At 33.5% G+C, this 26,676-nt stretch overlaps 1 protein-coding gene and 1 long non-coding RNA gene across 7 annotated transcripts in view; one reads left to right on the forward strand and one right to left on the reverse strand.

Moving 5' to 3' along the window:
* Window positions 1-26,676, forward strand: part of LOC309665572 — a 121,871-nt gene that overhangs the window by 90,020 nt on the left and 5,175 nt on the right. For 2 of the 4 annotated variants that reach the window (XR_014266501.1, XR_014266504.1), the window contains exon 4: window positions 9,463-9,588. This is a non-coding gene — a long non-coding RNA (uncharacterized lncRNA). Of the gene's footprint in view, window positions 1-5,531; window positions 5,621-9,462; window positions 9,589-26,676 lie in introns of all 4 variants that reach the window. The other 2 variants (XR_014266502.1, XR_014266503.1) reach the window with 2 other exon arrangements.
* SKAP2 (src kinase associated phosphoprotein 2) overlaps window positions 1-26,676 on the reverse strand; it is a 192,082-nt gene that overhangs the window by 63,651 nt on the left and 101,755 nt on the right. For all 3 annotated transcript variants that reach the window (XM_082472055.1, XM_082472054.1, XM_082472053.1), the window contains 2 exons: window positions 3,674-3,751; window positions 1,826-1,909 (listed from right to left, as the gene is read on the reverse strand). In XM_082472055.1, the coding sequence (XP_082328181.1) occupies window positions 1,826-1,909; window positions 3,674-3,751 (162 nt within the window). The remainder of the gene's footprint in view (window positions 1-1,825; window positions 1,910-3,673; window positions 3,752-26,676) is intronic.

Here is a 26,676-nt window from a genome sequence, read left to right on the forward strand (position 1 = left end):
TGAAGGAAACAGACATTAGTGTTCATTGATTTTTAAAGAAATTAGAAATGAGAAGACTAACTGAACCAAAGTCACAAGGATTTTAAACCTCCCTCCCCTGGTCTTATGAAATAGAAGACATTTCTTTATGGAAAAGCAAATGATCTCAATTCACAATACTGTACAAAATTTTATTTCTATAATAGTAACACATGTTTATGACCTATGATAATCATAATTGAACTTGGACTCTAAATTTTCTGATAAAATCACCTACTTAAGACTTAGCAGAAGGGGGCTTCCCTGGTGGTGCAGTGGTTGAGAATCCGCCTGCCAATGCAGGGGACACGGGTTCGAGCCCTGGTCTGGGAAGATCCCACATGCCGCGGAGCAGCTGGGCCCGTGAGCCACAATTACTGAGCCTGCGCGTCTGGAGCCTGTGCTCCGCAACAAGAGAGGCCGCGATAATGAGAGGCCCGCGATGGGAAGCCCTCGCACAGAAACGAAGACCCAACACAGCCATAAATAAATAAATAAAGTGTTAAAATAAAAAGACTTAGCAGAAGAAAGAAGGATACCTGTTGATAGCTGTTTATAGTTTACACTTCACTGACTCCATTTCTACTTACGAACATATTGTAAATTAGTGACAGAATGCAAACTAGCCACTGAGTTAAATCTCAACTTGATAATCCCATTAACCAAAAGGTGAGACCAACTTCTAGCATCATGCACGTATTTAACATTTATCTGAAATACAACAATCATATCTGCCTGATTTTATAAGGAAAAAAACCCTAAAAACTGCAAATAATGTCAAATGAAATATAAACTTCCAAACAACACTGATAAGAAACAATTTCATGGGAAAGTTTATATTCAGTGATATTGGACTTTTACATCTTTTCTTCTCCTTAAGTGTCCTTTCTGGAAATGAATGTCAGCTATTTATATACAACCCTTACTTTATAAGATTCAACTTCTGACCTGCTTTTCCTAGATAAAAGCAAAACTAAGAAAGCTTATATTCTTTAAATGTCAGTATTTTACGGCTTTATTTGTTCAAATAATGAACTTAAAATTATGTGAACTATGAGTAAGTTATTAATTAGCAAGTGAAGTTACAAAATGTATCATTGTTTCTAAATTAATATAGTGATAATAGTGGTTAAGAGCACGGACTCTTACCATTAGGCCTCCGTTCAAATCCCAAAACTGCCATTACCAGCTCCATGACCTTGAACAAGTTACTTAAGCTCCCTGTCCTCAGTTTTCCAAACAGTAAAATAAGTGGGACTAATGATGGTACCTACCTCACAAAGCTGTAGTTAACCAAGTTAATATAGCTAAAGTGCTTAGACAGCTAAGGTGCTTAGAACAGTAACCTTGATAGATGTTTGCTGTTACTTAAATTCATAAAGGAAGCTGAGAAAGGTGTTGCACACGTTTCATTTTATCTAAATTTTTCTTTTAAAATATTTGAAGGAAAAAACATCTTTTCCTCCCTTCAAAACTCCCACAACCCTGAAGAAATTCTACAACTACAGCCTGGATGATAAATATCAGTAATTCCTGAGGTAAAAGGCCACACGGATGAAAGTTATTTTTCTCTTTCCTAATTCAATAAAACACAATTGTGTTAACTTTTAGGGCATTCTGGAATTTGGAGCATTTGTCAAATAACAGAATTATTAATTACCCTTAGGCTATAATATTAAAATTTTTAGTTATTCTTTCTCCATTTGTCTTCAGCTTATTCTACACCCAAGAGGTAGGGGAGTGGAGTAAAATGCCCCCCCAAAACCCTCATGCAATAGAAGCTGATATAACTGAACGCCAATACTACCTTTATCACTTCCATAATAATAGAACACTGTTTTACTGAGAGCGCACCACCGTTTCTGCCATTCAAATCCCAGAAAGCTGTGATCTACAATAAAGAGGGAAAAGGAACAGTTTAGATAATACATATTACCTTTATAAATATAATGCAATTCCCTTATTGTAAAAGGAAAAGTTAGTTAATATGATTTCTAAGGTTCCTTTTAGCTGTAAAATTCTATGACTAAATAATTTGTATCTTCTTTTCCAAGAGACAAACAAAAAACAAAACATAAAACAAAGCTAAAAGGAATACACTAGAAATGTAAATTGATACAGCCACTATGGAGAACAGTACGGAGGTTCCTTAAAAAACTAAAAATAGAACTACCATATGACCCAGCAATCCCACTACTGGGCAAATACCCTAAGAAAACCATAATTCAAAAAGAGTCATGTACCAAAATGTTCATTGCAGCTCTATTTACAATAGCCAGGACATGGAAGCAACCTAAGTGTTCATCGACAGATGAATGGATAAAGAAGATGTGGCACATATATACAATGGAATATTACTCAGCCATAAAAAGAAACGAAATTGAGTTATTTGTAGTGAGGTGGATGGACCTAGAGTCTGTCATACAGAGTGAAGTAAGTCAGAAAGAGAAAAACAAATACCGTATGCTAACACATATATATGGAATCTAAAAAAAAAAAAAAAATGGTCATGAAGAACCTAGGGGCAAGACGGGAATAAAGACACAAACCTACTAGAGAATGGACTTGAGGATACGGGCAGGGGGAAGGGTGAGATGTGACAAAGTGAGAGAGTGGCATGGACATATATACACTACCAAATGTGAAATAGATAGCTAGTGGGAAGCAGCCACATAGCACAGGGAGATCAGCTTGGTGCTTTGTGACCACCTAGAGGGGTGGGATATGGAGGGTGGGAGGGAGGGAGACGCAAGAGTGAAGAGATATGGGGATATATGTATATGTATAACTGATTCACTTTGCTATAAAGCAGAAACTAACACACCATTGTAAAGCAATTATACTCCAATAAAGATGTTAAAAAAAAAAAAAAGGAATACACTACAGCAGAGATGGGACTGCTACATTTATGGGATCAACTACATGGCTAACAAACTTTCCTGACAGGAAACAGTCAGAAAGGTATTTGACTATAAAGCCTTAAGATAATTGATTCATCAGGGTCTCATTTTCTCATCTGTCATAAAAAAGAGGGAGAAGGAGTTGACCTAGATTATTTCTATTATCTCTTTCAGCTTTAAAATTCAGCTAAGAAAGCTAAGAAAAGCAAATGGAATATAAATAGGAAGGCCCAAAGGGACTACCTGAGAGATAAGCAGAATGGTAATGAAGGGACTTTCCGCTTTTCATTTCCCGTATCATAACACCACCTCCATATTTCATTTTCATTATATATTGAGGTTGAAAGAGTGAGACCATATGGTCAACTCCCAATTATCATAGCCAATGGAGAGGAACACTGAATGAATAACAGAAAATGGCAGACAATATGCTAAGCTTGATCTGAACCGTAGCAAACATGGCGCATGCCAGGTCAGGTACAGATAACCCACTGCTCAGCTGGGTGGGATAACTGTGAGAAATCTCATCCTTGAGAATACAGTCATGGCCCACAGCTCTCCTCCAAGAGGCAGGAAACAGCTCCTGAATCATCTAAAAATAACCAAGGTTGACAACAAAACACCTGACCAAATGTTTTATTTTGTTATTAAAAATTATTTAGAGCTAAAAGCTGTATTCTGTGGTTTGGATAATATCATCAGGGTTTCTTAGAGTCTCAGATTTTTAAGTTTTTCATTAGAATCATATGATTTACCTTTTCTGCGTTTTTCAAGGTAGCCAGCCTTTAACACAAAAGGAAGGTCCTGTGCTGCAACTGGAGGGAACTGGTTCCCTACGGAAAGTAAAGGGGAAAAAGCAGTGAGTAATCCATTTTAGAAAAATCAAGTATCAGATCTCATAGATTCAGTATACTTTTAATTACCCAAATTAATTAAATCCAAGTCTATTAGCTTTGTTTCAGATCCATTCCATAGATTAGTCCCTCTTCTCCTTCTGTGACTCTCAAGAGCAAAAAAATGTTCTGTATCGTTATATCTTAATATATTATGTTCCCAAATACATTATGTACATAATACAAATATTATGTAACAGAATGAACTCTAAAGGGCAATATTTTTCGACCTACATTCTATAATGAATGGACTAGGAAACTGTTATAAATAAGTGCAATAAACCCCTGAAAGAGAAGTTAGGAATATCAAATAAATCATATAAGCTTCTTTACATTGGATTAACTCTTCAAGAATTTTGAGGCATATTAATTCTTGCCTACATAAGAATGCCTACCCCTATTCGTACCTAGTAAAACATAAAATGATTTTTCCCCCAAATCAAATGCTATAATTTGAGTACATAGCAAATATTCTCTCTTCCTGGTTATACTCACAGAGAAATCTTGTGAATGAGTATGCTTTAGGGTTTTCTAGGGCATTTGAGAGTCTAAAACTAGGTAGATAGATCTGATAGAACTATCATAAACAAATACTAGATACTTACAAAAAATTTATAGATTAAGCCAAAAGTTAAGTCAATTAGAAATCATATATTCATGATCATGGATGGTAGGTTGCTCAATAATTTCACAGAGTTCAATATTTTTACAGACTTCATTAGAAATATACTACAGTTGCCTCAGCATTTTACTAGAACTCCAACAAGTGAAAATAACCAATCTAATGAAAGTTTCTATGGAATACACCAACAGAAATAGTTTTAATATAGTTTATGATAAAAAGTGTTTTGATAGGAAGTTTATTATATACAAATTCAGCACAGAATTACCAACTGGGTTTTTTTAAAAATCCAGTAGTTATAAAATCATAGTTATTTTTCCTTAAGAAATAAAGCTTCAAATTAAAGCACTAATTTCAGTTCTGTGGTGGATCAATTTTGCTCAGTAAACACAAAACAATATCATTAAAATATATTTAAAATGGGGACTAATTTTGAAATACATATAAAATTTTAGGGAAAGCCAGTGTAAATGTTTAAATAGTTGTTCAATCAATGTATCCATTTGATCCATTGAAGGTAGAAGTTATATAGTACAATTTTTTTGTACATAAAATAAAAATCACATAAAGAAATCTCAACTATGTGAACAAGTCCTAGTTAACCACTAAATTAAAGAGGGTGACTGTAGTTTGATTTGTTTTCTTAAAAGAAAAGAAAAACAATCATTAATAGCACTTTTAAAATTAAACTAGGTTACACTAACAAAAAAATAAACATAGAAGTAGTGTATCACATAGAAATATGAAATTTTAGCTAATATAAAACCATTTGGGAAAGTTTTCTTTCTAAATAAGATTCCTGAAAACAAAGTATTTACTTCTTCAACTAAGCAAGACCATAGTTTAGTTTCTGTGGAAGTATGCTTGTGCTCAGTCTTTTATATAACTGGCACATAGAGTTCTTAAGTGAACTACACAAAACTTCTTTGTGAAAGGCATCATTTGGATGACATTTCAGAATGAGAAAGCAAACATATTAATTAAATACTTTAACATTATTGTTGTATGTCATGAAAAAATTTCCAAGTGGTTTGTCCATAATGGTAAAAATAAGAAGATTCACTGCAAACATCCTATAAATAATTTTGTATCTTTCAGATGATGGAAACAAACTCTTAAGCACTGTCCATTCTGGATGAAATTAAACTACACAAGGAAGAGGCAACTTTTCAGTCTTCAGGTCTGATGTAATTGGGCATGGGGAGGCATTAATTACCTCTACTTGGCTAGATAAGGCTCGTTGAGAAGAAGTCCCATGACCCTCTCATATCCATTGAGGCATAATAAATGTTCTTTACATATAAAATAAATGCTCTAAATCTTAAGAAGAAACTTTATATTCTGAAGAGAAATGGGTACCTTTAGCATAGCTTTCAACTTTAAAAAGTTACTGGTCAAAAGAAAAAAAGAAGGAGGGGGAGAAGTAGAAGAGGAGGAACAGGAAGGGAATTAGAATTTACAAAGGTGAATATATACATAACCTGAAGCTTTTGCTTTAAGAAAAATGTTGACTAAATTTCTACCTGATAAATCAATAAAATCTGATGTCACAAGCAACACTTATTCTGAATTCTAAATTCATGTTTCTAATATAAAATATTTTATTTCATTCCTAGAGGGAAAAAAGGCAAATTTTCAGACTGAAATTTCATTTTTCTAAACCTCTTTTGCTATTTGTCCAACATCTAGGATTTGTTTAATATACATGTGAATTTTTTTAAAAAGTGTATTAATAGTAATCCCTTTAGATACTTCAGATTTTAAGTTCTTAGAAGAACCATTTGACTTGTATAACACCATAAACATATAAACAATTAATACTTCTTGATGATAGAAATTGAAAATTTGTGACAAGATATAAAAAATAGTAAATTCTCTTTAAAAAACATGAACTCTCACATCATTTAGACCTCATACCACTATACCTACAATGATCAACAGTATGTCACCATTTAAGAATACTTACATTGATTCAAAGAATTAAGACTACAAATGCAGGTATAATAATACATGAAGAAAAGAAAGGTAAGGCTAATATACTGGCAGGCGTCAGCAAAGAGCTGCTGAACATTTGCCAAACACAATTATATTATCTCACTATTTACAACATTCCAACAAATTCACAATTATATTATCAGCTCTGTTTCACTATCAAAATTCACATCCTTGTCCCAAAAGTAAGTTTAGTACTGAGCCTTAATCCTTTGGCACATAGTAGGCATTCAGTAAATGCTGGCTTTTATTAATTATAATTAAATATTATTATATTTAGTATAACTAAATATTAATTCAAATGAATGGATGCCAATGTAAATGTAAGACTAATGTTGCTTAGGGAATTTTAATCAGAAAAATGGAAAAAAGTATGATTTGGTAACTGCATGAGTTAAGCATTGTAGTTATTTTAAAAGCAGCTCAAAGATTTCCTTTTGGTTACATGAAAGTGGTTGATGAAGAAATTATATCCTAACTCAGAGGAGAAAAAATAATTAACCTATAATCCAGGACAGCTTATTTATACTGCAGACGGTTACTGATACATGGCTTCCTTAAGTGGCCACAATGTTCACTACCCTGAGGAAATAAACACATACTGAATAGACTAGTCTTCTTTTTATAAAATGAGCATGTATTTCTTATATAATAGTCCTACTTTTCTAAAGAAGATCAATATTAGACATTAAAACTAACATCCTACAAGAGCAGACAGGGAGTGGGTCTTCTTCCAATTGGACATTTGGGAATCTGAAATATACAAAATGGTAACAAGGTCACAAAAAATTCAAATAAACAAGTGTCATGTGCCTACTACATTCCTATTAACTCAGTAAGAGAAAGGAAGTAGTGGAGTCCAAACTTCTTATAGTTAGGTAGGTATTTTATTCACAATACAACTGTTTTTAAAAGATAACTCAGGAATTCTAGACTGTGTCTGGAAACTTTTGCCTTAAAATCAAACTGTGTATATAATGGACATAGTCCACCAGCAAGCTAAAGGAATGGAGTCTAGAATCGGAAAAATGGAGAAGAGTTCCAAAGTATGAAAATAAAAAACAAATTACCTAAAACCTAAGTAAGGTATTACCTAATTTTAGCAATTTTATTAATCTATTGTTTTAACTTTTTCCCTTGAAGCTAGGGTAAAAAACACTGGAATGCTTAAATATATCCAACGTATTTAAGAAATAAGTTTTATCTTCAAAAACGTTTTAAATATTAAAAATAATTATTTCAAAATGAAAAATAATTATTTCAACTTCAGAGAAAAATATAAACTGTCTTAGGCAAGAAGTATCTATCACTTAGGCTTATTTCAGATGTTAAGTTGGTTGGGTATAATACCAATCTTGGCATTAACAAGGTATGCAGTTTCATTCCTGTATGCAGGACAGGGAAAGGTGGAAAAATAGGTCCAGATCATAGAATGCTTTAGTTGGAAGAAAAGGCCTAGAACAGCTTGGAAACCCCTTGAGTAAAAGAGGAAGTTAGGGTAGGGAAGAGAGAGAGTTAAGAGTTGGGGGAAGAAAGAATTAGAATTGAGGGGAGAAAGAGGTCCTATCATCCTTTCTTTTTTGTACCTCTTTTCTTAAAATAATCTAAAGAAATAAACTTTGTTTAATTCACAATTTTATCCAGCATTGGGTTTCTCAATGCCATATTCCTGAGCCTTCTCCAACACTGACATGTCTTCTAATCCACTCCTCCCCTGCCACACGCACAAACCCATATTAACTGTATCCCACCCAGTCTGACACCTCTTTAAACACATTTATTTTTCTAAGACTTAGAGTGAGGCATCGCTTCCAAAGTGCAACTTAAAAGTGAAGATTTTTTAAAAATCTGTACAAGTTTTAACTACTGAGTTCTGGAATTAACTTTTTATTCAGTTCCCTTTCTACCTACTTGGCTCTTAATGGGGGACTCTCAACAGGTGTCAAGGGATGTGAGTGATTCAGAGACCTTTTCAAAATAGACATCTGTTTTTCATTATCCTTATTTTTTGATATGCAACTTGGTGGTGACCAATTTAAATGTTCAATTTCTATGAAATCTAAAGCATCATTTTTACTACTTTAGCATTAAAAATTATTACAATACTATGAGCTTCACTATATTAATATGGTCACAGTTTTACAGCTGTTCAATTAGAATTTGTACAAAATCCTACTAGGTTTCTGAGTCTCATCTTTTACTGGCTTCGATTTACTCATCTTTTACTGGCTTTTTCCTTTATTACTTGGCATTTGTATAGTTTTCCACATGAACATGAAATTTTCAATAAGTTTCCCTCCACCTTCACACAGCTGATGATTCCTTTTCCCTAATATTGGAAAAGAAAGGAGATACATATAAAAAAGATTGCTTTTGCTCGTAAGAATTTTCACTCTGAATCAGGATCTTGGTCTAGTCAGTCAAATATTCTGCCTGTTACCACATGATATGACTGTTTTCCTTGAACTGCAAAAAGTTAAGGACAAGTCCCTCAACAATATCTTTTTTCCCTCTCAATTCACATGAATAAAACATCCATGAGTTTATCTTTTCAAATTCTTCGTTTTCATCTGATAGCTGGGATACTGAGTTCCATAAACTGGCCACCTCTTGTGGGGAGACAGTGCTTTCTTTTACCTTTTCTAAACTTATATGTGATCAGTGTTTTAAAATGCCTTGTCATTCTGGCATTCTTGAATTTGATAAATACACTCTTTTTTTTTTTTACAGTATTTACCCACTTAATGATTGTTTTATAGTTCAAACACATATTAGCCTTCAATTTTCCAAGAAGAGTAATCATTTTAGTTTCTCATTTCATGCTGGCAATACTCTCTCCTACCTGGATCAACTCAATGGTTACTTTACTGGCTAGGTTAACTGCTCCAGTTCAAATTCATTTTTCCTAAGAAAAATTCATTAGAATTTTATACTTCATTAGAATTGAAGTATATTTTCAAGTGTCAATATTTCATGCATTATAGTTTTGTATAAAGGTAGAAAAATGCTTTCTGTTTTGTTTCCTGTATCTTTCCAGATGATGTCCAGTATCTTACACACATTTCCGGCTGAAGAGTACATTGGGTATTTAACTTCAGGAAACTGTCTATAAACGAGCTTTGTTCCCAGAGGTATTACTGACTCGGAACTCGTTATTCTACAGGTGCAATTTAATTACACTTTACTTCACATTTGCACACACGAACTTAGATGACATGTTCCCTATTTCTATAAAATATATAATAGATACAAAGACACAGAGTTGCTGACACTTTTAAAAACTAATCTAAAAGGTTTTAGAGTGCAAAAATTCACTAGTATACCTGCAAAACAAAACATAAAGACTATTCCCTAAAAGAAAGAGAAACCTAAACTCAACTTGGATATAAATATTAAATAAAATGGTTTTGTGGTATAACAGATAACTAAAAGCTTAGTTTTATATTAATACTGACTTTAAGATACATGGAATAGGTTAAGAGGTCTGTAATGAAATCCCAGTTCTGCAAATTTGTGACCTTCAGCAGGTCACTAAGCCTCTCTGTGTATCAGTTTCTTCACATCTAAAATATGGAAAAATGAAATTAGATTATCTCTAAGCCCTCCACCCCCATTCTAAGATTCCATGAAATATATCCACACTGACATTTTTCTTGCACTTTCAGTAACAAATGGCCAAGGTTCAAGATGGATTCAACTTTCAAAAATATCAAATGTGGTAACTGTTCACAACATATTTTTCATAGAGCAATGGATAACTTCCTTTAAATGTAGCATAGGATTGTTTTATGTCATTTCAAAGGTTTAATTTCTAGCTAGAATCTTGGCCTGGAATATCTTTGAAAAATATATATATATAAATTATTTTTTATCGTCTAATAACTCTCCCAATCCACATGGAAAATTTGGAATCTCAAATCTTTTTACCAGTTTTTTTAGTGGCAAAAAAAAAAAATGTATTCAAAGGACACATCAAACAATAATAACCTTTAAGAAAATAACAACTACAGTAACTAAAAGATTACTACTTATGTTTCTTTAGCATAGTCCTTTTACAGAGCCTATTTTCTCACTTACCACTATTACTCTCTTCAGAAAGGATTAACCAATGAACATACTAGGTACTGGTAAGCTCTAAGGCTATCATGATACTTTCTTTTTTTTAAAAAAAGGCTTATATTATGCTTAGACACAAAGATGGCCAACTTCCAATTAGTAGGACCATAGAATCCCCAGGGGTGGTTAAGCCTTGGGTACAGGCTTTAAAGACTGATAAGGTCCATGTGATGACACCAGGGGCAAAAATAGAGGTTGCAACTCACAAGTTTGCTATCTGCTAGTCTCTCTACACCCTCTGTAAAGTGGCAAGTCATTCTGAAAGCTACCCAGCAAAAACTGAATAACTATTAGGGTAATTCACATTTGCCTTTATTAACTCTGCTTCTTGATATGGAAATTCCAAGAGCCTCATGAGAGTCTTCAATTGGTCTATCTGAAACCAAAGAAGATAATAACTCTTAATATTATAGCATGTGCTTGCAGGAAATGCTTCATGAATATGATCCAAAAGATATATAAAGTGCCTGTTCAGAGTCCAATCAAAAGCTATTTTATATCAAAAATATATATACATATGTAATTGTGGCTGATACTGATTTTCATGGAAATCTATCAAAATATGTAAAATTCAAATGGCAATAATAGAATAATTAAGAATCAGAATTAAGAGAAATCTGAAATCACGTGGGTTCACCAATATCCACTAAAATAATAGTCAAAAAGCCATAGACTGAAAGTATGTGTGGATTATGTTATCCATAAAGTTATATTATCCTCATTCACTTAAAACTGCTTCTTTTACTTGAAAGTACTCTTAAGTGTATGACCAGAATTTGAACTACTAATGACATATCTGAAGAGTGCTTTTTTAGATATAGGACCACTGTCCTTAGCTCACAAATTAGATGTAAAAAATAATCCCTTTCAGATTTCTGATTCTTTGGTCCAGTGATAGACCACGAGGTATCACTTTTTTAATACCTTAAAATTATTCCTTATAGAATTAAAAAAATGCTCTTATCTAAAAATTCCAGATATACCGATTTGTGGAAACCCCTGTAAGACTCCGTCAATTATTTACAGGGATGAAAGCATATCAATATACTGAATCAGTCATTTTAAAATAAGGTTTAATATGAGTAGTTTCACTCTACAAACAAGACTTCTCTTTCATATATTTATAATATAGGGCACTCTTTACACTTTTATATTTTGGTAAAAGCTACTTTTTAATAGTTTATCATTAGATTTCACAGAAAGAATTTAAATCAAATTTCATCTCCTATATAGAGTTACGTCTCAGCTACTTTGTAGCTGACTAGATCTTTTTTTTTCTTTTAGTGGCTTAAAACAACACAAATTTATTATCTTACGTTCTGGAGGTCAAAAGTCCAGAAAGTGTTTCACTGGGCTAAAAACAAGGTGTCAGCAGGACCGTGTTCCTTCTGGAGCCTGTAGGGGAGACTCTATATCCTTCCCTTTCCAGTCTCCAGAGGCTGACCTATTTCACTGTCTATTGGCACCCTTCCATCTTCAAAGCCAGCAATGGCCATCTGAGTCTTTCTCACAATGCTTTCTCCCTGGTTCCAATTCTTTTGCCCCTTCTTCCCATTTAAAAATTCTTGTATTTACATCGGGCCCACCTGGATAATCTCCTTATTTTAAGGTCAGCTGATTAGCAACCTTACTCCACCTGTAGGCTCAATTCCCCTGTGCCATGTAACAACATGTTCACAGGTTCCAAGGATTAGGATGTGGACTTCTTTGAGGGACTATTATTGTGCCTTCTGTGCCCCTCATTAGCCATATCAATTGGCTACTGATTTTTGTATATATATGTAAAGTATGTATCTGTCCATATCTTCTCTGTAGCAAGAAAAAATTAATTAAATTCAGAAAAACAATAGTCTTTTTTTAAAGTTTATGATACACAAACATTGAGAAAATGTGATACAAGCTTAAAATAAAATACTTTCCTCCTTAAGTTAAAAACAAAATTATAAGTATATCAAAAATTTCACAGATATTCTAAATAATATAAAATTAAATATATACAGCTATGAACTGGGTTTTAATTTAATGTTTTACTTTAACACAAAAAGGTGTCCCAATCTGATTTTTTTTATTGAAGTATAGTTGATTTACAAGGTTGTGTTAGTTTAAGGTGTACAGCAAACTGATTCAGTTACATAGACATATATATCTATTTTTTTTCAGATTCTTTTCCCTTACAGGTTATTACAAAATACTGAGTATAGTTCCCTGTGCTATAGGTCCTTGTTGGTTACCCAATCTGATTTTGCATCTTAGGATTGTGGTTAAAACCCTGAGTCTTGAACTCAAATTGCAGCTTGACTACTAGTTCTGTGACTTAGGCAAGCTGCTTGATTTCATTAAATGTAGTTTTCAAATCTTTGAACGTAGGTATTTAGAGGGCACACTATGGAAAATTACTGTGGAGATTTAGTAGGATAGTACTTAAGATAACTCTAAGAAACGTTAGTTCTTCTTTTTATAAATAACAATTCAAATTTGCCAAGTTCATTGTTCCATACACAAGAAAACAAGAAAGCTGAAAAGATAAACCACTACAATAAAATCTGAAAGCCAAATACCTTTTAACAATACAAATTCCCCTCTAGCTATAGATATTTGGCCAAAAAAAAAAAAAAATCTGATGCATGAAAAAATATTTGATGGTATTGTGCATAGTAAGGACTAGTATAAATGAAAAGGAACACTCTTAATTCATTTATTAAACAAATTATTTACTAGTTTATACTATGTGCGAGGCCTTTTTCTAAATATTACCTAAAGCAGGCAAGTAGGAAAAATAAACTCAACCTCACTGAAAATTTGTTGAAAGTATAATATTTTAAAAGAAATATCAAATAATTTATGTATAAAATTTAAAGAATAATTAGTAATTGGTCTTACTCCTTCCTTACTTCTATTACCTCTGTATCAAACACAACCTTTTCCACACTTCCAGACTGTAAGTTTTAAGCGTCTCTTAAAAAAAGCATCATCAAATATAAATAACAAATATATATATAAACAAATATCAGCATGGGTCAGTAAGGTAATAATAACTGCAACAGCTAACATTTATTAAGCCTTTAAGCCTTCACCATGAGTTAAGAATGATACCGTCATCATCTCATTTTATTCTCACACATCCCCAAGTGGGTGACATTATTAGCTCCATGTTACCAATGGAAAATTAAGGTCACAGGTAAGTGGTGGAGCCAGGACTCCAGGTCTATCCAACAAAGCCCATTCTCTGAAATGCTATGTTCTACTGTTGATGAAATAAGTGAATGTCATCTATAGAAACTCTATAAGACAACATCATTGAATTATTGCTCTATGGCATTAATCACAATTATGCATTTAAAATTCTAGAACGTTTGTTTCATTTTCTACAAGATTTTAGAGAAATCAATTTCGCTTCCTAAAAAATGTCTTTTTAAAAGCCTTCCATTTTTGTTTAAAAACACATTCACACAAACATGGGACAAATTAGTAATGAGAAAACTGATATCTATGGAAGGAAAAGGAGGCTTTTTTTGTATGCAGATTCCTCTAGCAAACTGCATTAAATAAGAAATGAATACAATTTAGACTGAATTCTTTAGCTCCCTTCCATTCAACTATGTTTTACTTTCACATAGGCCAGAGAGCAATCTTTTATTTTTTATTTTTGTAACTGATGTATGTTTTAAGGTTTAAGCTATAAACTTTTACAATTATTTTTAGAACATAAATAACATTTTTATAACTTATAATATTCTTTAAGTTCGTTTTTATTCACTTATTTTTCCTATCCTGTGTACAAAAAGTTTAGAGCCATTAATAACATAAGATCATATCTAAGTATCTGAAATAGGAATCCACAGTTAGAATGTCTTCTATATTGTATAACATAATAAAGTGTATATTTCTGGTTTTGCCTTGACGAAAGAACAGGTACGTAAACCATTGTCACTCTATTCCCACCTCCCAGAAGAATCTTATTATTGAGGGGTAGTTAAAATAAGTGAAAAATATTCAGTATGAAAACTATCAAATCTGAAATTATTTTATGATTAACTTAATAAAAAGTAAACATTTCTGAATTAAGACTCTCTGCTTACAGTCCTACTCTGATTACTTAATTACTAAATCAAATACATTCCCAAACAGTTCTTCACGCTTTAGTATTTATTATCTGTTTCTATTTAAGAAGACAACGCCCTAATTTTTATTTAAATCAAAAAGCCTTTGGCATTTCCCCTCTTCTGCCATTCAGTGTTACAAGGATCCTCTTAAAATGCATGCGTGCTGTCTCTCCTTTCTCTCTTTCTCCCTCTGTGTGTGTGTCTCTCTCTCACTCAGATGCACAAACAGACACAGACACACACACACACAATTTATCTTCCTTCCATCTGAAACAGGTTTTTCTATAGGTCTCTTTTTTCAACATAGGTATAGAATTAACACATCCTTACCTACTATTATTATTGTTAATTTAGTAATACACTGCTTTATTCCTCCCAAAAAGCATTTCACAGGCATTTGTACAGATACGTTTGGTAAAGAAATTAAAAGCAAATAGGAGAAATTTGTGTGTATATATATAGAGAGAAAGCAGATACCTGTAGAGGAAAATGTTAATATTAAGAGTAAAGGGTGGGCTTCCCTGGTGGCGCAGTGGTTGAGAATCTGCCTGCCAATACAGGGGACACGGGTTCGAGCCCTGGTCTGGGAAGATCCCACATGCCACGGAGCAACTGGGCCCGTGAGCCACAACTACTGAGCCTGCGCGTCTGGAGCCTGTGCTCCGCAACAAGAGAGGCCACGACAGTGAAAGGCCCGCGCACCGCGATGAAGAGTGGCCCCCGCTTGCCACAACTGGAGAAAGCCCTCGCACGGAAACGAAGACCCAACACAGCCATAAATAAATAAATAAATTAATTAATTAAAAAAAAAATAAGTTCTGGAAATTTAAAAAAAAAAAAAAAAAAAGAGTAAAGGGTATAATGGGAATTCTTTGTACGCTTCTTTCAACTTTTCTATAAATGACTATTTCAAATTAAAAAAATACATATATAAGTAAAAAATTAAGACAAAACTAGGAGTGAGGGTAGAACACAAAACAAGCTGGAAGCACAAAGCCACCACTTAACAGAAGTGGGCAAAAAATTCAGTTACAAGCTTTATAACAACCAACATGAAGCAAGAAATAATAAATCATGTGATTCACTGCCCATTAAGATAAATACAGATCATTGCTCAGGGAGGAACAAACAGCAACTATTCTTGGTTCCTAGCACTGAAATGAGAAAGAAATTTCTCCCATGTGTTCTCAATGTCCTGAATAACATTTTTACAGTAAGTAAAAGTTTCATAGGGCTGCTTTGTATAACATCACTCATACTGAGTCAACAGCATAATGCCAAAACGAGATTCAGTAAAAGCAGTTCTACAGAGTACAAAACCAGGTAGCCCAAGTATACAACTCCCAAACAGCTCTGTTAAACTTAAGGATAAAATCATAGAATGCCTATAGGAATAGACACCCTGCACATTTTTCAGACAATCCTTCCAAAATACTATTTGTTTTGATCAAACTTTTGGTAAACATTAAATCCCAGGCAGAAGATATGATCCCTGCAAGAAGCTAACACAGCTCTTTTTTGTTATTGCTTAAGAGCCGTATCCCTTAACAAGCAGCCAAGCTGGGGGTAATGTTGATACATACTCTTATTTATAAATTTACAAGGTTTAATAGCTTTGCAGGGCCTAGATGAAGATCACCTTAACACAAAAACAAATCATCAGTTGCCCTTAAAGTTCTAACTCAGTGCCAGAATAATTCTGGCTTGCAAAAAGTTTAAGCACATGCCTACTACACATAAATAAAACATCCACAGAACATGTTACTGAGAATAATAAAATCCCTGAGTCTACTCTTCAGTATGAACTGGTAATTTTATATACACCTGGGTGACTAAAAGAATTAGAAAACATTGTTATTTATGTAACTGAGTAAATTACTACAGAATACAAATTAAAACTTCAATATTAGAACAGTTAATGTGTAGCATGTTTTTCTCTAGTACCTGAAAATGAAAGCATACCACATGCGTAATCCTTTTTCTGGTCCTCAGCTTCAGAGTACTATTAACAGCCATATGTGGGACTGGCTCAGGAGAGAGATTCACATGGTACCTACAGTATTAGGCTAAAATAATGTTTTCACAAGTTTGTCTTTTCTACTAGACTTTGAGTAAGGAATCATGACAGTGATTCTCAAACTTGAATGTGCATCAAAATAACTAAGGATACTTATTTAAAATGTAGAAGTACAATATTGAAGTATACGATATTGTTCTTGGTGGTATATTTTAAAACCTCATTTAATACTTGTTTATAGAATTTGTAAAATATGCTCTAAAGATAACGTTTAATAGAAAATCAAAAGAACATCAATAAGTAGATAAAATACACTTCTGCAGTCGCAACTGAAAACAGAAGGAAAATGCCAGACATATAAATGATCATGAGGGGACTTCCCTGGTGGCTCAGTGGTTAAGAATCCACCTGCCAATGCAGGGGACACGGGTTCGAGCCCTGGTCCGGGAAGATCCCACATGCCGCGGAGCAACTAAGCCCATGCACCACAACTACTGAGCCTGCCCTCTAGAGCCTGCGAGCACAACTACTGAGCCCACGTGCCACAACTACTGAAGCCCGCACGCCTAGAGCCTGTGCTCCACAGCAAGAGAAGCCACCGCAATGAGAAGCCCGCACACTGCAACAAAGAGTAGCCCCCGCTCAATGCAACTAGAGAAAGCCTGCGCACAGCAACGAAGACCCAATGCAGCCAAAAAATAAAATAGATAAATAAATAAATTTATTTTTAAAAAAAAAAGATCATGAGGATGATGATTTTTATTTATAGAGTATCTAACTTTTGAGTCATTAAAATAATTTTATAAAAATTTAATATATGTTAACCACTGCCCGTGCAGTCTCCCACTGATGAAGACCAGGGGAAGATGAAAGTGACAGGAAACACAGGAGTGTTTAGATAGCAAGGTAGCAGGAAAGGGCTATCACAACTGAAGAGCAAAGAGAACATCCTTCTGGTATTTCTTTCCATCTTAACACCCACTTTCACAGTTAATAACACTCTAATTCAGTTCTAAACTTTATAACAACCAACATAAAGTAAGAATTACAGTGCAAAGGAAAAAAAATAAATTGGGACTGAACATATAGTATTAAAAGTGCCCATGTTTAACCATGTGATTCTAGCATGTTGTTCAAAAATTAGTATCCATGATATAAAAAAATCAACTGCCAAATATTAAAACTGATATTTACTATGAGTTACACATCATAAGGCAATCCAGGAATCTGTTCCCTGTGTGGACTGTCTCAGCCCTGGGTTCACAGACCTGACACACCCCGGTTGTCCATGGCTTCCTTTTCTCCTTATTAAGAGTTGTCACTACCAGAACAATTTCACTACTAAAGTTTTTGATTCAAATTAAAACTTCAAAAAACAAGCCCATCGAATATTTAATGGAATAAAATGTTTGTCAGCAACATGCAACAACGGATGCAACTTCATGTGACAAACAGCTTTTTAGCCACACATGAACATCCCACCAAGGTAGTTCAGCTGTGGTCTCTCACTGAAATGTAAGGTGCTGGCAGTTACCTCAGGGGAGTTTAAGGCAGTAAAGCAGTCTGAACTCTGAATCTGTAGTTGGCTCATGAATGTCTGAAATACACAGTGACCTCTTAAAAACATGGTAAAGACTTAAAATCTAAAGGATATACATCCTACTCAAATTCCATATGAATAAATGATCAAACAACTTATTCAAAATAAATCCAGATATGGTAAGCTCTTATGATAAGATATTCCATTACATGTTTTTCTACAAATTCAGTCTGTAATTAAATCATATCTGAATAGATCATGATGTATATTCTCACTGAAAAAAATTTATGTATATAATATTATATCTATCTCCCTAAGAATAAAATTATAGTTAGTAACTAGATTAATTAATTCGATTAAGTTCCCTTCATCTGGATAGCCTCAAGTCTCATGCAAGACTCAAAGTTCTAATTTACTCTTAAAAATTATCAAAATACATTAAATTAGAGAAAAGAACTCTTAAAAATCACTCAGAGGATGGAAAATTATGGAAATTTGACACTTGGTCCAATGATCTCTTATTAGCCAAAGAAGTCAGGTATGATATTACAAATCCATACATGGATAAGAATTAGTACAATCATTAATTTATCAAAGGATGACTTTTTCAAGGGGTGAATGGGAAAAATATTTGCATGGATGTCACAACAGACAATGAACTCCTGCAAATCAATAAGAAAAAGATAACAGTTTAACAGAAAAACAGGTCAAAAGTATGAACCAGGCAATTCACAAAATAAATACAAAGGCCAGTAAACATAAGAAAAGATGAATGTTTACTGATTTATTGTCTTTCCCCAGCTGTCCTTACCTTCACTAGAATGTAAGTTCCATGAGCTCAGAGACTTACATTGTCTTATCCACTGTGTAGCTCCAGTGCCTAGATTAGTGCCCAGGACACAGTAAGTACTCATTAAATTTTGCTGAATAAAAAAACAAACCTCACTAAAAACAAAAAATAACAAACTAAAACAGGATACTACTTTTTAACTTATAAGACTGGCAAAAACTAAAAAGATTAATGACATCAAATAGCAGGGAAGGTGGGAAGAGATGGTTCTCTCATAAACTGCTTTGGGGAATGTAACTTCCTATGGCTCTATGGTAGAATCTGACAATACTCTAAGAATTCAGCTCTTAAGAATCCATCCTACAAAAAATAAAGCACAGGTTCACAATGGTGTGTGCCACAACAGTCACTGAAACACTACTTTTTTTTTTTTTTTAATTTATTTATTTATTTATTTTTGGCTGTGTTGGGTCTTCGTTTCTGTGCGAGGGCTTTCTCTAGTTGCGGCAAGCGGGGGCCACTCTTCATCGCGGTGCGCGGGCCTCTCACTATCGTGGCCTCTCTTGAGAAACACTACTTTTGACAGCAGAAAAATGGAAAATGTCCAGCAATGGGGATATTATAAAACCATTTTAAATAATGTATATTATTTAAATATGCATATGTAGATCTATGTGTAGTAATGTGGAAAGATATGTACTAATGTAGTACTAATGATTTTCATCATACTCAGGTGAAAAACATAAGTTGTAGAATAATATGTATAGTGATATCCCATTTTTTAATTTAAAAAGTCTGATTCCATATTTATTCTAGCACAAATACATTTGTACAGTTGAGGGGGGAAAAGTCTGTAAGGACACATTCAGAACTGTTAACGATTCTTACTGCTAGGGAGTTTTTTTAGGTGAGAAAAACAACTTTTTCTTTGTTATAAGCATGTATTATGTTTAAAATTTTGCATAATAGAATTTTTAAATGAAAAACAAAAAAGACAGTCTACAGGTTTTTAAGTAATTTAAATTAAGTCAACTTATATTATTTAAATCATAGCCAGAAAAACTTCAACCACTGATTTAGAAGATTTAGTTTAATCAATACAAGTGTACAACTTGAAAACAATCGCCTCAACTAATATGAAGATATAACCTTAAGAATGTTCACATACCTGGCTATGTTCAAATAGGCCAAGTCTCATGTATCCACACAAGTGTTCACTCTGTCTGGAACGTGTTTCTCCTCACCTTTCCTCACTTTACCACCCCTCTCCACCCTCACTGCCTAGAAAGCATCCAGCTTATCCTTCAGGGTACAACTCAGCTCTCTGAAATGCCTTCCTACTGTGACATAATAAAAACATTTGTAAGAAAGAAAACCAATTTCTTAAAAAGATTAAAGGAAGCTATTTTCTCTGCTATAGATAATTCTAATTTTCTACTACTGATTTTTTAGTGTTCTAAAAAGTCACTTAAGGGAAACAAAATAGTCATTGATTTTTAATTATCCAGATATTTCTATAGTTTCTAAAATTCTCCACCTGATTCTAGAAACAACGAAAGGCTTCAAGATAAACCATATTCTGGGAAAAATACTGATGAATTTTTAGGAGTCCACACGGATTAGACATGTTCTTGGCTGGAAAACAAGCATTTATGATAAATTAATTTTTTTCAAAATGAAATAAATCTAAAGTTTTTGACATTACAAAACTAACAATGCATTTTTTGTTCTATGTCAATTTAAATGCTTTCAAACTGATTCGTGTAAAAATATGAACAAAAATAATTGTGCCAGGCTATAACTGGTATTCCAACTTCCACCTGGGAAATAAATTTTATGGCTATACTATAAACTTCCAAAATCCTGAAGTTTTAATAGATATGCTGACACAACCTTAACCATAACAGTTCTAGCAACTGCTATAATAAATCTGTCAGTTTCTATAATGCCTGTGACAAATCCATTAATATGAATGATGTTCACTTCACACAGCACACCACACAGCAACTGCACAAGTATGTCGTCTCCATTCTGAGTAGCAAATCAGTAATCAATATTTGTAAAAGCAGCAGCTAATCCTTTGTAAAATCACTGGTTCAGTGATTGAAGAGTTTGCTCAATCCACACAGTTAATCCCTCTTCATCTGCTTGAGCCCTCTATTTATCCCGGCCTCTTACAGTGCTAGCTATGGCCGATTAATATATCTCCACACGTTAAACATGACCTGACAATTGACACAGGATATTGCTGACAGGATAAGCTCTACAAACACTGGCCTTTTAAAAAGGAAGCTTAAAATTAACATTCAGAAACCCAAAGTTTACAAATAGGTTCAGCACTATCCCTTCCCAACTCCAGTCACCTGATTTATTGAGCTCACACTCCTTAGGAAATATATCCTTATTTTTGGTTTGAAAAGTCTTCTGGCAGATTCTAGAATGCCTGTTCATAAAGTATGTCTTGATATTAAGTCAAGGTAAATAGAAATTTTGTGGCCAAGAGAAGAGGCTCATATGTACAAAACCATTTGGAAAATTCTTATATATGAAGTAAAAGTCCCTGTTCTTAGCTAATGGTACTTTAAAGTTCTACACCTGAAGAAAAACCTCAGAAAAGCATTTTAATACTTAAGGCTTTGAATGGGAAAAAAAAGATTCATTTTCATACTGAAAAGTGATTGACAATATTATAAGTAAAGTGCTCTGTGCTAACAGAAACAGATACTGTACAGTTATAAAATAAAAAAAAGTTTAATCATCCTTAACAATTAGATGACATGACAGATTCCTCTTTAGGAATATATTAAATTTTATTTAAAGACCTAATATAAATTTCCTTAACAAAGTTATTGCAATTCAGATCGTCTATGCACCCTTAATAGAGACTACTTGAAGAAAAAGCAAATGCAAATTTTCATGTCAAATTAAGAGTAAAGAATAGGCATAGAAAAAAATTCTTTCCTAACCCAATATATTGAATGAAATTAATTTTTTAAAAGACAACATGAACTCCTGTACATGTACAACTTCTGGTTAGCTGTATCTAAAAAGGAATATCAACCAAACTATTAAATCTTTTTTTTTTTTTTTTTTTTTTTGCTGTGTTGGGTCTTTGTTGCTGCCCGCAGGCTCTCTCTAGTTGTGGCCAGTGGGGGCTACTCGATCTTGTGGTGCACGGGCTTCTCATTGCGGTGTCTTCTCTTGTTGTGGAGCACAGGATCTAGGCGTGTGGGCTTCAGTAGTTGTGGCACGTGGGCTCAGTAGTTGTGGCTCGTGGGCTCTAGAGCACAGGCTCCATAGTTGTGGCGCATGGGCTTTGTTGCTCCGTGGCATGTGGGATTTTCCCGGACCAGGGCTCGAACCCGTGTCCCCTGCCTGGGCAGGCAGATTCTTAACCACTGCGCCACCAGGGAAGTCCCGAACTATTAAATCTTACACTTTTCATTCCTCATGAGAGGAAGAGGAGGCCACAGAAATGCTGAGAAGAAACAATACGAGAAGACCAGGAAAGAATGGTCTGACCAGAAGCCAAAAGAGAACAGAATTTTAAGAGAGGAATGAATGAATGATCAGCAGTATCAACTGTTTCAGAAAAGCCGAGAAGGAGAAATGCTAAAACTTGTTCACTGAATATGGAAATCTGGAGGCTGCAATGGCCTTGCTGTCAGGGAGGAGGTATTGTGGGCAGAAACCAGTAGTAATTAAGAAGTAAAATGGGAGAAAGGAGAACAAGGAAAAGAGAATTGGCCTTTTAAAAACCTCAGTGGTGAAGGGGGAGATGAGAGGGAACAACAGCCAGGAAGAAACGGATTTCCGGTTTACTTTCTAATTCAATATTTGTAGAAATATTCCCTTTTCAATATCAAATTCCACTGTAATGCAACATCTAGTCTTCAAAATAACTAAAAGCCAACACTGCAATTTTAAAAGTCTGATCATTTTAACCTTATTTAGTAAATACATTCATATGTAATGTTTAAAAATGAATGATAATAGGTTAAAAATGATAACTAGCATTTGAAAATTTAGGGTGACATCTATAATGTAGAGCTAAAATGTTTCATATGGTATGTTGCATATTTTAAGAATGCATCTTAAAATCTAACAGCTTTTCAGATAGTAAGCAAAATAATTTGCTAGTTAGTTGCATTCACTATAAAAAGAATTATACACATCACCAAATCTTACAAGATAACTGGTTCTAATTAGCCTTACTGAAAGAAGCTAACGCACAGAGTGGATAAAAAGACAGCAATACTAGTTCAATATTATAGGTGATCTGTCCATGTCAAGAATATGGCACATTAGATAACTAGAGAAGTTTGCCAACAGCCAAGAAAAATAAATTTCAAAACTCTTTTGAACCATAAAAATTACTTATAGTCCAGAGTCACCAATGCCATTTCATACCATCTTGAAATAGTGGTATTTCTCTAGTACGTTTAAATTATGATATTGCAAAGCTCGGTTTATACATAACAAAAAAAGAGCATCTACTGTGCAAACTATACATTTACTCATGTTGAAATCTTTTAGGTCTACTGTTAGTTGTCTTTAAACATCCTAATGAAATTCTTTAAGACTCTGCACATGTCATTATTTTAATGTTCTCTCTCATACAAACACATACACACGTAAAATGTATGCCTGTATGTAAAATACACACACACAATGCTGCCCAATATATCCCAGAGAAGCTAATATTTGACATTTTTCAAATCACAGTAATGTTCATAAACAGCTTATATTTTTAAATACAACTGAAATCATCCTCTAAGAAACAGTATTTTTTAAGGTGACGGTAACTGAATGTTTCAAAGGAAGGCAATTTATAACTTCTCTCAAAAACCTTTCACACTCTTACTTAAAACATCCAAGTAACTAAAATCATAAACTTGCAAGCCAATTTGCCAATGTTACATGCATAGCCAGAGAACAAAATAACACCCACATAAGATCAAACCTGTAACACTGGCCTCTTAACAATGAATTTTAACTGAACTAACTTGCTAGTCCAGCATTAGTTGCTTCTTTAGGACATAATGAGGAGGCAGCAGCGTGTGTCATTGACCAATTGAAGTCACATGTTCTGAAGAAAGTGTTATCTATCTTTAAGGCTGAGACTTTAGATTTCTTTAAATATTTTCATTTATATTTTAATAATAGCAAGTATTTATTTTCTGGAGTGTCAATAAAGCCATTTTTCAAGTATTTTTTTAGTCACATTAATAATACCATATAAGAAAATCTCAAAAAAAGAAAATTAGTGGTCACACTGAAAGTGATCTAGTAATACCATACATTTCTTTGTAGATTCAGACATAAAAGATATAAAGTCTAAATTTTTTTATTCTAAGGAATTCAAAAAATACAAAGGCAAAAAAGATTATTTTTTTCCAAAACTCATCCCATTATTCTGGCTCAGCACACCATATCAAGAGGTGCATGATGTCGATTTGTCCCATTATAGATGATGTTACTTTTCATTGCCTATGTAAGGTGGTATCTGCCACATTTCTCCACTGCCACATTACTATTTTTCACTTTACAGTTAATAAGCATCTTATGAGGAGATTCTTTGTGATGATGGAAATGTCCTATTCTTCCTCAAACTTTCCACCCATGAGTTTTAACATTCATTTATGATTCTTGCCTGAATTAATTATTTCTATCGTGACTGCAAATGGTGATGTTTCTAATTTTTTTTTCAACTTTCTTTTTAATAAATGAAAATGTTGGTGGGATAGGGAGGGTGGAAGGGAGATGAAAGAGGGAGGGGATATGGGGATATATGTATACGTATAGCTGATTCACTTTGTTATAAAGCAGAAACTAACACAACATTGTAAAGCAATTATACTCCAATAAAGATGTTAAAAAAAAAAGAAAAGAAAATGTTGAATACTCTTTATATGAGAAAGCTGAAAGCTAGACAAAAGAATACAATTTGGGGATTGAATATTTAGTAAAGAGAAATAGCTGATTCTTGCCTGGTAGACTCTGCAAACATGACGTGTGTGCGTATGTGTGTGTGTGTGTGTGTGTGTGTGTGTGTAACATTTTTGTAACTGTACAGCAACCAGGTATAGTACCTCATAATGCACATAAACTGTGCAATAAAAAAATAGCAATAGCATAGTCATCCTTAGTAGAAGAAGAAGAAAAAAATAAATTAGGAGTCAGAAGACTACTCCTGTCAGCCCCTAAACTTCACTGCGGGTACCTAGAAGATTCAATCTTACTAGACCTCACTTGTGGAATGAGAAACATAGACTAGATCATTTGTAAGCCTCCTTTCAACTCTAGTATTCTGCATTCTAATAATACTCAGATACACTGATTTATGCAAAGGTGTTTTTAAAAATCTTTACCACACACATTTTATACTCAATCAAAAATAAATAAATAAATAACACTAAAACTGGAGGAAAGTATAATAACTGTTTAGGTAAGGCTTACCTAATAATATTCCAAAGGAAATAAAATCACAACTCCTTTCAGGAAAATTCTGGTTACAACTTATAACACAGCAGTCATTATTCTATTATTTATATTAGATGGTATAAATTTCCTCCAACAAAGAGAAAGACAGAACTGTTTCTGCAAGATAAGTGTTACAACCTGTTAATATGCCAACTTACCCTTAGGTATAGCTAGTGATAATAAGGGTTTTAAATGATTATCAATCTGATAATCCGAGGACTCAAACCAAAAGATTCGCCAACGTATTCTAATCAAAAAGCCTGGTTTCTAAATCTCTTCTCTCAGACTTGACAGAGAAAACAAATCTGAACTGTTGTCCAAACTTGCCTTGATGATTTAAGGGGAAGGGAAATCAATAAGTAGAGTTCAAGAATAAAGCAGACCTCCTATACATCTAATGACAAGTAGGTGATATAACTGATATTCACAAAGTTATAGCGAACTTGTAATAATAGGTACAAAATCTAAGCTGAAGTTGGATGTGCATATGTACATTTTATATAGAATATATAGGAATATGAATGCTTGTGTGTGTAATTAGAAGAAAATGTATAGATATTTATAGAATAAATATTTATTTACTAAAATGGAATAAATATATAGCTGGCTTTCTTTATATTTGTGACTTAATAATTACTTTCTACAGCTATAAAATGGGAATTAACAGGCTGGTTATCAGTAAGTGTACAAATCTGACAAAACTACCATAGATTTAGTAAATTCTGGAAACAATGCATAAGTACTGTGCATAAAGCAAAAGTCAATATTTTTATTAAAATAATTTAAATGATCATAGTAAAAGCTGAATCACTTTTGTGCAGGTCATTTTTTCAATATGTGGCTAAAAGATGACACAGAAAACCAACAAAGAGAAAGTTATATTTGAAAACAAACAGGTTTGGGAAGATGCAGGTTTGGGCATAAGCTACTTGAGGGCTAGATCACACAAGTTTTATTCATCTTCTTTTTCCCACTGCACAGTGCTTGAAACATAATCATTTAATAAACGCAGGTTGAATAAATAAAGTTACTAAGTAAAGATATACAGTATGGGATCATCCTTTATATCCAAAGATTAACTTTTACATTTTGTGTTGAAATTTAGTAACCATGGTGGGCCATAAAGCCAAATTATGCCCTCCAAAAGAAATAAAACTCTAATTTAAGTCAGTAAGCACTACATAAATATCAGAAAAACCAAG

Source organism: Balaenoptera physalus (genome assembly GCF_965194825.1).
Source record: "Balaenoptera physalus genome assembly, chromosome: 8".
NCBI lineage: Eukaryota > Metazoa > Chordata > Mammalia > Artiodactyla > Balaenopteridae > Balaenoptera > Balaenoptera physalus.